The sequence below is a fragment of the Malaclemys terrapin genome, chromosome 10, assembly GCF_027887155.1.
Source record: "Malaclemys terrapin pileata isolate rMalTer1 chromosome 10, rMalTer1.hap1, whole genome shotgun sequence".
NCBI classification, from domain to species: domain Eukaryota; kingdom Metazoa; phylum Chordata; order Testudines; family Emydidae; genus Malaclemys; species Malaclemys terrapin.
Window position 1 is genome coordinate 52,981,099 of NC_071514.1, and position 13,745 is coordinate 52,994,843.

Here is a 13,745-nt window from a genome sequence, read left to right on the forward strand (position 1 = left end):
GCTTAACTATATTCACCTTTTGGACTGATCCTGTGCTCCATTTAGGACTAAAACAAGAATTGCCTCCCGCTTGTGGGTTCCAGGACTAGCTGCTCCAGGAAGCAGTCATTAATGGATTTATGGCTCATTACAACAATCTGTAACCAAGTAACCCCACATTTTTGTCATGATTGCAGCGGTGTTAACAGGCCACTTCACCTCTGAATGGTCTCTAAGAATACATGGAAACTATTTATGCTAAACTATCTGTTCCACCTTGTATTTGGCTCTGAGTATCTTTCCCACCCTGAAGAAGAGTTCTGTGTAGATTGAAGGCTTGTCACTCTCACCAACTGAAATTGGTCCAATAAAATATGTGACCTCCCCCACCCTGTCTCTCTAATATCCTAGGACCAACACGGCAAAATCATGAAGTAACAGTTTTCAGCCTCTACTGGCCTGGGCTGGATCCGAACCAGTGAGCTGGATGCAGACTGTACAGTGCTGCCCATGACGATGGAATTCTGCTGCTGATGCCATTGTGCATGGAGCCCTCCCCTTTCCCCTCAGCTGTGCCATGCTGAGAGGGACTGAGGCCCATGAAGGATGTTGCAGGCTGTTCACTCACTGCAGGGACAGAGCAGCTAAAGAGAAGGAAGCAAAAATCAGGGCCAAGGTGAAACTCACTGCAGGGACATGAGCGCCTGGTTCTCTCTCATCGCCAGTGCAATGGCCTTGACGCCTTCATCATACAACAGATTCGCCGCTAGGCTAGAGGCAAAGTACAGAGAAATGAGTTAAACATGGTGTGATGCATTACACCTGCCTCTGGTGGGTTGAAGTGCAGTGAGACAAGTGCAAGGGGGGGGGTAGGAAGGGAAGAGACAATAGGATGACATTAAAAGGCAATTAATGAGAAACAGAAAAAAGGAAATACACATGGTTTTTACACTGTAATGGGTGATTAATCTGTGGAACTCACTGCTGCAGGTCATGGAGGCAAATACCTTCAAGGTTTCAAAATGGAACTAAACATTTTTAGGAACAAGAAGAGTGTCTGCACTGGTACTAGTCAGGAAATTATTACAAGGGCTTGCTCCATCCTCATAATTCAGGGCATTTGCTAACCATTAGCTGGAGTAAGGAAGATTCTACCCCTTCTTCCCCTGCCCCCAGTGGCAGGATATTCCACACTGGCTTATGTCTTCTTCTCATTGGTAACTTCACTGGATGGATCGCTGTCTTATCTGCCGAGGCAAAGTGCTCCAGCGGGATCATTAGTCAGGTCCACACTGGTTATTCTACATTCTGCTTTCCACAGAACTCCAAGTTACAAAATGATTAAGCCAAGCACAAGTTCTTTCGGTCTGCTTACATACGTGAACCACAGGCTCATCAGGCTAGATCATGCCTAGAGAGAAACCCCAGGAGCTTAAACTAACAGAGCTCCTGGAGTATCATGTGGGTGGGGTTTGCCACTGGAAAACCCTCACCCTCCCCCACACTCCCTAGCCTCCTGCCCCTCATGGCCTGCTCACCTGTGTTTGGGCCCAAACAAACCCTCCAGGAGGACCTGCCAGGGCAGACCTGGAGTCTGCAGAAGTTGATGCTGGCCCTGGAGAGGGGATGGTGCTGTGGAGAGCAGCTGTCTTGCCCTGACTACTCTCCACCCAAGTACAGCACCCCCCAAAGCAGCAGAAGCTCAGAGATGCAGCGTGCAGATGGAGGAACGTCTGCAGAGCTGGAGGGAGGCGGGAGTATGCTGGCTTGGGGCAAACCCCTTCCCACAAAGGGAAAACAATGGAGGTGATGATATGGCTCCAGAGATTTGGACCTAGAAAGGGCTAATCCACCCCACCCCGATGAGCCATCGCAGCGCTGCTCCTTGTCACGCCTTCTCCTTGGCCAGACTCACCTGATACCCAGCCTGAGTGTTCCCCATTGCCCCAAGGGACACACCCTTGGCCACGGGTATTCCACCAACCTGTCCTCCCGCACAGGAGCAGCCCCCCTGCACCTGCCTGAGGGCAGTACTGGTGCTGAGCACACAGCGTAAGCTGGGGAGAGGATTTGGACTTTGAAAACCGGCTGACTTACTCTAGGTTCCTCAGCGTGCAGTTAGCGCGCAGAGCGTTGGCTATCTCCGGCGCCCCCTCTTGGCCGATGGAATTCTCCCGAAGGCTAGGAAAAGACAAGAGATGGGACAGGTCACTGGGATTCCCTCCTTCAAGGGCGAGGAGTGGGAACAGCTCAGGACATTTCTCATTCTCTTTTGGGCACTTTTTGTATTTTAGGGCAAACAAGACAAACCACCTGGTGGCTGGGCCAGCAGGGGGCGGTAGCATCTAGGTGAGGGCTCTCCAGGGCAGATGTGGGAGGGCGAGGCCACCTGGCACGTGCCTGTGAATGTTCGATGCATGAGCAGCTGCTGCAGTCACACACGTGTCTCAGGCAGAAAAAGGATACCCCTGAACAACGCCCCTCCCTCTCCCTTCACTCCATGCACAGCCTCCCTACGCCAGGCCCTGCTCTTTGTAGGCTGGCAAAAATCCCCCCATTAGGGGACAGAGCAAAATACCAGACTGGAATGATCAGTGATGAACTTCTAGTCCAGCCCCTGGTTTTCCTCTTGCGCTGCTCCCATGACCCTCCCCAGGTCATGCAGCTGTTCCCCCCAGTCATTGCAAGCTCCCCAAGTCAGAGGTGATTAGAATTTCTATCTCACTTTGGGAATGACTCACAGACTCCCTGCCCCATGCCTTGGACAAAGTGTGTTACTCCAGTGCCATTGGTTTATCTTCGAGGTGGGGAGCAGCAGCAAAGGAGCGGCTGAGTTTGAGCTGGGCTATTCAGCAGAAGGAGATTTTTATTTTTCCCCACCTCCCCCGAATATATACCATACTCATTGCCTCGGGGTTTCTGCTGGGCACAGAGATCGCGCAGCACAGGGCCAGATGTTTCCTGTATCTGCGTGGGGGTAGCCGTGGGAAGGATGCAGGGAGTGGGCAGAGTCCCTGGAGAGTAATGATAGCATGCTCAGAGGTGCTGTGGCCCGTAAAGGGGAAGTGGCTGGGTGGGAAGCGGTGTGGCCGGGGTAACAATCGCTGCATCTCCAAATCAGGAGCCATGGTACATGCAGCATCACTCTGTGCTCCCCAGTGCCTCTCTATGATCTCTGCCAACCTCACAGACAAAACCCCTCAAGCAACTGCTACTAGGGCAGTATCCTTCAGCAGGAGGCTGCAGTGCAGCTCTGCCTTTCCAAGCCACAGTAGTCCCCATAAAGGTTCTTAGCACACCTGTTGTGGGACCCAAGTGGCCTGAAATATTCTGGAGAACACCCATGTGCCAAAGCCATCGGGAGCAGACTGCAAAGGCTCTCAGCATTGGCTCACTTTCGCTAGAATTTTTCATTCCTTTTCATTTTGTTTGTATTCTTGTAACTTAAAATGGAATGTTCTGGGAAAAAAACTCCAGTAATGGCCTTTGTATTCAGTGGAAGCAATCAGCCACGCCGGCTAGGAGCGGAATGCACGTGGGAACTCATGGCAGCATTTCTGGAAGAGGCTTAGTGGGTCTTCATCTGTTACCAAGCAGCCCCTGCAGGCCTTACGGGCCTTTCTATGGCAATAATCAGTGAACGATCTTAAAGATTTGTGTCTCCATTGGTGTCTGATCTGTGCAGGAAAATCTACTTTAGAAAAAGCACCTTTGTGATTTAGCCTATTTCATTTGTTTTTTTAAGAGGGAGAGAAATGCATTGTGATCAGTTACACATAACATCGCAGCAGGAAATAAATAGCCCAGGTTTCAGTCTGTCACATTGTACTTTCTAAATGTAACAATAGGAACATGTCATTCTGCTTCGGATGTTTGCCCAGAGTGCTCACAGACATCTTACTTCAAACTCACAGAGTTTGGCAACACAGTCCAGTGCTCCTTGCTGGGGATTCTGAAAAAACTCCCTCCCTAATTTTGTTAAATCTCTCTCTCTCTCTCTCCTTTGTAAGTGAGTTTAGCATTGGACTGATGGCCTGTATTTATCCCCAGAACTGGAGCAGGGAACGCGCCCCACCTATCCCTGCTACCAATGTGCCTCACCTCTGAGCCACCCCCTGCAGGAGTTCATGCCTGGCAGAAACCAGGGGGTCCAGTAGCACCAATAGTGGCCCTGGTTTCTGTCTACTCTTCATAGACTCCAAGGCCAGCAGAGACCATTTTGAGCAGCTAGTCTGACCTCCTGTGTAACGCAGGCCAGAGAACGGCCCCAAATAATGCCTAGAGCAGAGAACATCCAGTGAAACGGACTAAGACCCAGCAAACCCATTTCCCTCACTAGCCATCGGGGAGCAGGCTGGGCTGGACTGGAACTGACCTACAGATGGAAGCTACTAAATCATCCCAGTCCCCTGAGCTGTCCAGCTCCTCAGTTGCACATGGGTGTTTTGGAAAATGTTAAGTGTATTGGCCAAAGGAGGGTTACCATACGTCTGGGTTTCCCTGGACACTGCCTCTCTTTTCATCCTCCACCCTCTGTCCAGGTGGATTTTTCAAATCAGAGGCAACATCCGTGAGTTTTCAAGCAGACGTTGCAGCTCAGAAAGAGCTGGCTCCACGTCTGATTGGTCCTTGCAACTGCAGCTGATTGGTCCTTCCCTGTAGCGGGAGCTGCCAGATCCCACCCACCCAGGCCCCAGCTCCCAGCCCTGGGGTGGGGGAAAGCCCCGCAGGGAGGCACTGATGGATGGGCTGGCGCTGTGTCCCGGGTCTGCACCAGCTGCCACCATGACAGGGAGCGACACTGCCCCCCTCAAGAGTGAGGCCACAGGTACCCCCTCCAACACTCCCCAAATACTCCCTCTCCAGCACCCCCTAAATGCCCTCTCCTGTCCTAATACATACACTCTTCCAGCACCCCCCAAATACCCACTCCTGTCCCAGTACACACACACACACACACACACACCCTCCGGCACCCCCCAAATATCCCCTCCAGCTCTCTCCCACCCCACTCCACCTGGCAGTGTCCTCTTTTTGAGAACCTGAAATATGGTAACCCTAGGCCAAGGTGACTCACACACACACACACATTTACCTTCTTTGGCTTGCAATGTTTCACTGCTAGCAGCAGGATTAGGAAAAGCACAGCTGAGCTGATACATTTCACAAGGAGTTAGAAGAGAAGCTCAGCTGTATGAAGAGGCGACACCCACCAAATTAAGATCCAGACCAATGAGCTGGGTGCAAACCTGTTGCCCCCCTGGGCCTGTCCCCTCTTTCCCCCATACTGGTCCCATTCGCCCAGGAGCTGCAGGGTGGGGGGCCCTGCTTCAGTAGCAAGGAACTCAGGCTGAACTAGTGCAAAAAACAAGATTACTGCCCAGGGCCAGCTCCAGGTTTTTTGCTGCCCCCAAAGAAAAAAAAAAAAAAAGCCAGAATGCCGCCCTTGAAAAGTGCCGCCCCAAGCACATGCTTGGAACACTGGTGCCTAGAGCCGGCCCTGTTACTGCCAGAGAGACCTGGGAGGTGCTGTGCCGAATGACGCAATTCTTGTGGTGACAACACGTGGCAGCTCTGGCCAGATGGCTGGCCAGCCAGTGTACGTGTTCGCGATCTGAGCGGGGCAGCGTTGGGAAGAGCTGAGACCAAGACTTACTTGAGGCTGATGAGGCCCCGGTTGGAGCGCAGCGCTCCTATCAGCGCCGTGACCCCCGTGTTACTGATCGAATTGCTCTGGAGGCTAAAACACAAAGAGATACAGCAGAGAGTCACCACAGGAACGACACGGTGTTGCTATTCGTACCAGCCCAGCACTGGATACGTTCACCTTGTGTGGTTAAGAGTGAATTCATCATGGCAAAATGTGCCGGCCTGTTGGAAATCCTGGACAGGTCAGTAGAGCCCGGCAAGACCAAAAGCCTCGCCCCACACCAATGGAGGAGGGGCCACAGAGCCAGCAATCAGCTAAGCAGTGGGGACACCAAATGATAAAGCAGGAGGAGGAGTTAGGATCACAGGTTCAGAATGAGGTGGCTGGGGACACCAAGCAGAGAGCCCCGGACAATGCCCCTGGCTCCCCAAAGGAGCCCCAAGAGCCAGTGGATGCCACCCAGAGGAGCTCTGCTTGGAGAAAGGAGGTAGGTAGAGGCCAAAAAATAGGCACCGTAGGTGCAGGGCACATGCCTGTCGAGCTTCCGCTTCTGGGACTGACAGACCCCCCTCAAGAGGCAGCTGGCTAGGAGGCTAGGAGGTCCCTGGACTGCGTGGGGCCATACATGGGGAGCGTGTAAAGGAAAAGAGGTGGGGAAAGTTCAGCCAGAGCCCCAGCAGGCAGTCCTGGGGGAGCTGGGAGAAGGGGTGCACCCTGCTGCACTGGAGGGAGGTGTGCGCTGAGGTCTCCCTCTTGGCACAGAAGGGGCATGTGCTCCCAGTGAAAGGTGCCAGACTGAGAAGACAAAAGTCTTCCATTTGCCCCCGGGACAGGAACAGTACAGACAAGAGCAGCAGGCGCCCTGCCCATGGTGCCAGGTTACCCTGCCCCACTCCTGAGCAGGAAGGAACACGTCCGTCGGGGCAGAGGGCTGCTTGGTTTCTAAGGCAAGTCAGTCTGCGGCCCCTCCGCTGAGACTCCTAACCAGGGTGGAGAAGTTTTGTGATGGAGCCCACAAGGAAGCAGACAGTGGACAGCAACTCATTTCCTACAGGCCACCAAACCCCTAGCAGGGAAATAACTCTGAGCACAACAGATGATGGCTGGTTGCAACGGGGGATGCCGAGGCTCCTTATGCCACCCCCAGTCCTCCTGTCTTGTTTGCTGACTCGTCCTGCTACTACCCTCCTCTGAAGCTACCAAGACTTCCGGGGAGACCCCCTGGAACTGATCCCTTGCAGAAAATGCTGCTGTGCAGTAACCATGAGGCCATCACACCCCCGGCCATTCCCCTCAGCCCTGCAGTTCGTCAAAGGGAAATTTCCCCAAAGGAACCTACCAGCCCCTTCCCCACAAAGGCCCCTACTGCTTTCCATGGACAAGAGTTGGGGAAACAGACAAGGATAGGGTAGGAGGCAACCCCAAATCACTCTGGATCACCTGACGCTGCCCTTGGGAGAGCTGAACAGTGGAGCATTAACAAGCACCCCTTGGCAGCGAAGAACAAAGCGTATGGGGTGCTCTGGGCACTCCAATGGCAAGGGACTTACTCCAGAGTTGTGAGACTGTGATTCACTCTCAGAGCTTCGGCCAAGGCTACAGAGCCAGTGTCCCCCACACAGTTACTGGAGAGGCTGCGACAAAGAAAAGGAAGATCAGTCATTAGCAGCTGTGAAATTGCAGTCAGAGCCCAGAAGCAGGGGATCCCAATCAGCCTGAGAAAAGCCAGCAGGTGCCCCCACCCATGGCCCCGTAGTGAGGTGGTGGCTTGGTCTCCTCACGGCTGCCAAGTCTCACAGCAGGAAAAGCGAGTGTTCTGCAGTGACGTGTCAAGGCCGAGTCCCCAGCAGGCCAGTTACATCCCAAGAAAGGAGGAGCTAAGCGGGCGACAAGGCCCAGCACTTTAGCAGCAATAAGAACACCTCCATCTGGATTCTGCATCTGATCACCCCATCCCAACATAGGACAAAATGACAGTAGAAAACTGACCTAGAAAAGGAAAAGCCACAGGCACCAACTACGTTTACAATGCAAGCCAGAGCAATGGAGACCTCGCCCATCCACAGAGAATGGCTGTGTCTGCTCAAGCTCAAAGATCAATTGCCCATTCAGTGACACTGTGTCCCTGTCAGCCGCCAGGGCTGTAGTACCATGTGACATGTGGCGATCCCATCCCATACCGGTGGGGTGTGTGGAATGTTTGCTCTGTGAGCCCTCACCCACCTATTCAAGGGAACTTGGGCGCTCTTCTGATTTATATTGTGCCCGTTGCTGTGTTACCTGGGCGTGGCTGAGAGATTAAAGTGAATTGATGCCAACCGCTGGCATAAATCAGCAGCTGTTCCTTCTGCACCCTCACCCACTAGCAGGGCAAATGCTATCTGGCTACAGGCCCACATAAGAAAAAGACAGAGCAAATAAACGCATCTTGCACTGCTTCCTAATTGTTTCCACACTTGCACCTTGGCAGAGTATCGGAGGAAGTTAATTCCAAAGCTGAAAGCGCTCCAAAGACAACACCCTTCTGCCCATCCCCTGGAGATCAGCCCTTTTAAGAGAATCAGAGAAATGTAGGGCTGGAGGGGACCTTGAGAGGTCATCAAGTCCAGGCCCTTGTGCAGATGCAGGACCAGGTAAACCTAGACCTTCCTGACAGATGTTTGTCCAACTTGATCTCAGAAACCTCCTGTAATGGGATTCCCCAACCTCCCTTGGAAGCCTGTTCCAGAGCTTAACTATCCTTATGACTAGAAAGTTTTCCCTATTATCTAACCTAAATCTCCCTTGCTGCCAATTAAGCCCATTACATCTTGTCCTACCTTCAGTGGACCTGGAGAACAATTGATCACTGGCCTCTTTATAACAGACCTCAACATATTTGAAGACTGTTATCAGAACCCCCCATAGTTTTCTTTTCTCAAGACTAAACAGGGTTTCTAAACCTTGTGGCATTTTGGATGCTCTCCTCTGGACTCTCTCCAATTTGTCCACATCTTTCCTAGAGTGAGGCACCCAGCACTGGACACAGTATCCAGCTGAGGCCTCCCCAGTGCTGAGCAGAGTGGGATAATTACCTCCTGTGTCTTATACAAGACATTCTTGGTAATGTACCTAGAATAATATTTGCCTTCTGCAACTGCATCACTTTGTTCACTCATTCTATTTGTAATCCACTATAACCCCGAGATCCTTTTCAGCAGTACTCCTGCCAAGTCGCTTATTCCCCATTTTGTAGTCCTGCAGTTGATTTTTGCTTCCAAAGTGTAGAACTTTGCACTTGTCTTTATTAAATTTCATTTTGTAGATTTCAAACCAATTCTCTGCTTTGTCAAGGTCATTTTGAATTCTAATCCTGGCCTCCAAAGTGCTTGCAACCCCTCCCAGCTTGGTGTCATCTGCAAATTTTATAAGCATCCTTTCCACTCCATTATTCAAGTCATTCATTTAAATATTGAATAGTACCAGACACAAGACTGACCCCTGCAGGACCCCACTAGATACACCCTCCCAGTTTCACAGCAAACCACAGATAATTACTCTCTGAGTACGGTCTTTCAACCAGTTGTGCACCCACCTTATAGTAAATTCATCTAGACCACATTTCCCTAGTTTGTTATGAGAATATCATGAGGGACTGTATCAAAAGCCTTACTAAAAATCAGGGTATATCATGTCTACTGCTTCCCCGCATCCACTAGTCCATGAGTAACCCTATTGAAGGAAATTAGGTTGGTTTGATATAATTTTTTCTTCTTTAATAATTTGCTCCAGTATCTTTCCAGGTATTGATTTCAGGTTGTCTGGTCTATAAATCCCTGTGTCCTCTTCAGTGTTCCCTCTAATTTTTCCCATCCACGTGCGGAATGAATATTGTTATGTGCACCAATACGGAGATGATGTGTGACACATCACCTTCATATTGATGCACATAACAAAATTCATGTAGTGGGGGTGGGGCCGAGGGCTTCGGAGTGTGCGGGGGCTCAGGGCTCAGCCAGAGGGTTGGGACGCAGGGGTGTGAGGGCTCTGGCTGGGGATGCAGGCTCTGGGGAGGGGCCGGGGATGAGGATCTCAGGGCTAGGCAGAGGGTTGGGGTGTGGGGGGGTGAGGGCTCCATCTGGGGTGCGGGCTCTGGGGAGGAGCCAGGGATGAGGATCTCAGGGCTGGGGCAGAGTATTGGAGTGCATAGGGTGAGGGCTCCAGCTGGGGGTGTGGGGCTGGGGATGAGGGGTTTGGGGTGCAGGAGGGTGCTCTGGGGCTACGGTGAGGAGAGAGGACTCTGCCCAGCTCTCTCTCCCTGCAGCAGCACCTGGGCTGGGGGCAAGGAGAGGTGCCTCTCCCCCATCTGCAGCAGGTCCAGGCGGAGCTGGGTTGGGGCCAGGGCTGAGTTGGGGGCGGGGGAGGGGTGCCCCCATAGGCACTGATTCCATGGGTCTCCAGGGCTGGAGAACCCACAGAGAAAAATTAGCGGGTGCTGCCACTCCTCCCCCTCCTTCTCAGTGCCTCCCGCCCACTGTGAACAGCTGTTTTGCGGCATGTAGGAAGCTCCCCAGGAGGGAGGGGGAAGAGTGGGGATGGGGCGCGCTCAGGGGAGGAGATGGGGAAGAGGTGGGACAGGGTGGGAAGAGGTGGGGTGGGGCCTGGGGTGGAGGGGGGGGTCAAACATCCCCCTGGCTATAGGGGAAGTCGGCGCCTCTGGGCACCCTTCCCCCGGCTGCGGCGGGTTGGGGCTGGGGAAGGAGCGCCCCTCCCCTGTCCGCGGCAGGTCCCCGTTGGGCGGGTTCCTTGAGCGCCTGCCCAGTGCTAAATAAACTGCTGCACAGCCAGCAGCTTATTTAGCTTACAGAGAACTTAGGTCCTCTTTGTCCCCCCTTCTAAAGACAGGTGCTGTGTTTGCCCTTCTCCAGTCCTCTGGGACTCACTCATCCTCCAGGAGTTCTCGAATATAATCTCTAACAATTCCAAGATTGCTTCAGCTAGTTCCTTAAGTACCCTAAGATGAATTTCACCAGGCCCGGCTGGCTTTAATACATCTGATTGAGCTGAACATTCTTTAACCTGTTCTTTCCCTAGTTTGGCTTTTCAGAGAAATGCCGTTGGGAGGGAAGCTTTCCAGGGAGTTGCAAAGTGTGATCCCAGACACGTGTTTAGCTCTAGTGCTTGTCCGATTTGTGTTCCCTGACTACAGCGGTTCGTATTTCTGGGGGCACAGCTGCTGTGAGCAGCTGTACTTCCAGTAATGGGTGTGTCCAGGCCCTCTCCAGGGTATGTTATTAACGTAAGAACAAGTGTGGCCAGACTGTACCCTTCTGGTCGGCATGCAGAGGGTCCCCTTCAAACAGATCTCTCCCTCCCCTGGTGGAAAAGGGGCCATGGAGGTGTGGCTCGTCACAGGCCCAGACAGGCATATGGGAGGGATGGGGCAGGCAGTGGATACACTGGAGTAAGGTGGCCACTCACCCGTTCCCAGAATACCAGACATCCTGGTACTTCCAGAAACAGCACGACCCCACCCCCGCCAACATGATCCTGCCCCTGCCGGCAGGACAGTGTATGTGAGGTCACACTGCCCGGGTGGGGCCATTTTTAAGAGACACAGGGTGCTGAGCAGCATCCCCCATCCTATATCAGAGAAAACCACGTCTGGTTCTGTCCCGGTGTCGCACAGGGACAAACCTCTCAAAAAGGGGCCTATCTAGTTTGGTACCTACACTGGAGGAAGGAGTGGGAGATGCATCTCTTGCCTCCGGCACCTAGTAGAGATTCCTCCGGAGATGTAATACAGCCAGCTGCCCCCTCCACAGTGGGAGCCCCTCTCCCCTTTAACGGGAATCCCTGACAAGATGGCTGCCAAGTGGCCATGCAGTCAGGAAGCAAAGCTATAGCTGCAGAGTGCCCAAGCTGCTGCAGAGCCCCAGATGGCCTGCGTGGATGGCCCTGTGCCCATGCAGCTCCCAGATATCCCTTCCAGTCTCAAGGTATCCACAGGGGTTTGGGACCACATGCTGCAGGAGGGCACTCGGCAGCGAGCAGGGGATGAGCAGAGGTCAAACCCTGGCCTCCCGAAGAAGAATGCACAGGAAACCCTGCCAGGGAAATATGGGTGGCAATATCTGGTCTTTCTTGTACAGCATGTCATAATAGGTTGGGACAGATCCTAAGAGGACTCAGAAGTTAGTGTCACCCACAATCATTGTTCATCTCTCTATTAACGTGTATCCTTTCTGTCAATCCTTACATCAGTTCCCTGAGATTCCCGTTCTGCTTCAGTGCTTCTGCTATTTTCTTTGCACCTTGGGGTCCAATGGAGTTCTTCTGAAGACTGTGAAGAAGACAGAAACACCCATAAACTTCAAAAAGAGGGAGTCAGCTCTCCATTAATAACACACTTTAACTTTCTTCTTCTCACTTGAGCTCTCCCATCTCTGGCTGAGGCACTTCTGCCTCTGTATATTTTGTACACCCTAATGCATACAGGTAGCTTTGGTGCACACTCTTTTGCTATTTATACCTTCACCCCATCTCTTATCACGCTCTACTAGACCTAGATCCTCAAATTCTCTGTGGATAGCTGCCCCAGGTAAGCTGGTGGGTGGACTTTTCCACCAGAGTAGAGGATGGCAGACTACCTGGCCTGGTCACATCAAGTAACGGCCATGATCGTGTTGTTATCAGCCATTACCATATCAACAGACATCATCATCATCAAGGAAAATCCTTGCCAATCAAGCATCACACTGACATCACACTCTGTTACATGCCCTATTCGACTTGTCCTAAAATCATAGTGAGATAGGGCTGGTAGGGACCTCGAGAGGTCATCTAGTCCCTGCACTATGGCAGGGCCGAGTAAACCTAGACCATCCCTGACAGGTGTTTGTCCAATCTGTTCTGAAAAACCTGTAGTGATGGAGATTCCACAACCTCCCTTGGAAACCTGTTCCAATGCTTAACTGTCCTTTTCCCAATATCTAACCTAAATCTCCCTTGACTGAGGCTGAGGGAAGTGGGATTGTTTAGTCTGCAGAAGAGAAGAATGAGGGGGGGATTTGATAGCTGCTTTCAACTACCTGAAAGGGGGTTCCAAAGAGGATGGATCTAGACTGTTCTCAGTGGTACCAGATGACAGAACAAGGAGTAATGGTCTCAAGTTGCAGTCTGGGAGGTCTAGGTTGGATATTAGGAAACACTATTTCACTAGGAGGGTGATGAAGCACTGGAATGAGTTACCTAGGGAGGTGGTGGAATCTCCTTCCTTAGAGGTTTTTAAGGTCAGGCTTGACAAAGACCTGGCTGGGATGATTTAGTTGGGAATTGGTCCTGCTTTGAGCAGGGGGTTGGACTAGATGACCTCCTGGGGTCCCTTCCAACCCTGATATTCTATGATTCTGTGATTCTTGCTGCCAATTAAGCCCATTAGTTCTTGTCCTGCCTTCAGTGGACATGGAGAACAATTCATCACAGTCCTGTTTATAACAGCTCCTCATGTATTTGAAGACTGTTATCAGGTCCCCCGCTCTGTCTTTTCTCAAGAGTAAACTTGTCCAGATTTTTTAAACCTTTCCTCATAGGTCAGGTTTTCTAATCCTTTTATCCTTTTGGTTGCTCTCCTCTGGACTCTCTCCAGTTTGTCCACATCTTTCCTAAAGTGAGGCAACCAGAACTGGACACAGTATCCAGCTGAGGCCTCACCAGTGCTGAGTACAGCAGGACAATTACCTCCATGTCTACATATAACATTCCTGTTAATACACCCCAGAATGATATTAGCATTTTTTGCATTTGCATCACATTGTTGACTCACATTCAATTTGTGATCTACTCTAACCCCCAGATCCTTTTCAGCAGTGCTATCACCTAGTCAGTTACTCCCCATTTTGTAGCAATGCATTTCATTTTTGCTTCCTAAGTGTAGTAGTTTGCACTTAGCTTTATCTTCTTAGTGGTTAGAATAAATAAGACAGACTGGGCATGAACCAGGCAAACAAACCAGACACCATCTTCCTCAGAGTCCACCCCACCATCTATCATGTTTCTTTCAGATCGTCTCTGTCCTGCCCCCTCCTGCTCCTTGAACAGAAGAACATCTCTCTCCACACACAGCCTCTGCCCACTT

At 51.7% G+C, this 13,745-nt stretch overlaps 1 protein-coding gene across 2 annotated transcripts in view; it reads right to left on the minus strand.

Annotated features, from left to right (window-relative positions):
- NLRC3 (NLR family CARD domain containing 3) overlaps nt 1–13,745 on the minus strand; it is a 72,868-nt gene that overhangs the window by 9,926 nt on the left and 49,197 nt on the right. For both annotated transcript variants that reach the window (XM_054042451.1, XM_054042450.1), the window contains 5 exons: nt 11,868–11,951; nt 7,180–7,263; nt 5,636–5,719; nt 2,077–2,160; nt 667–750 (listed from right to left, as the gene is read on the minus strand). In XM_054042451.1, coding sequence (XP_053898426.1) covers nt 667–750; nt 2,077–2,160; nt 5,636–5,719; nt 7,180–7,263; nt 11,868–11,951 — 420 coding nt within the window. The remainder of the gene's footprint in view (nt 1–666; nt 751–2,076; nt 2,161–5,635; nt 5,720–7,179; nt 7,264–11,867; nt 11,952–13,745) is intronic.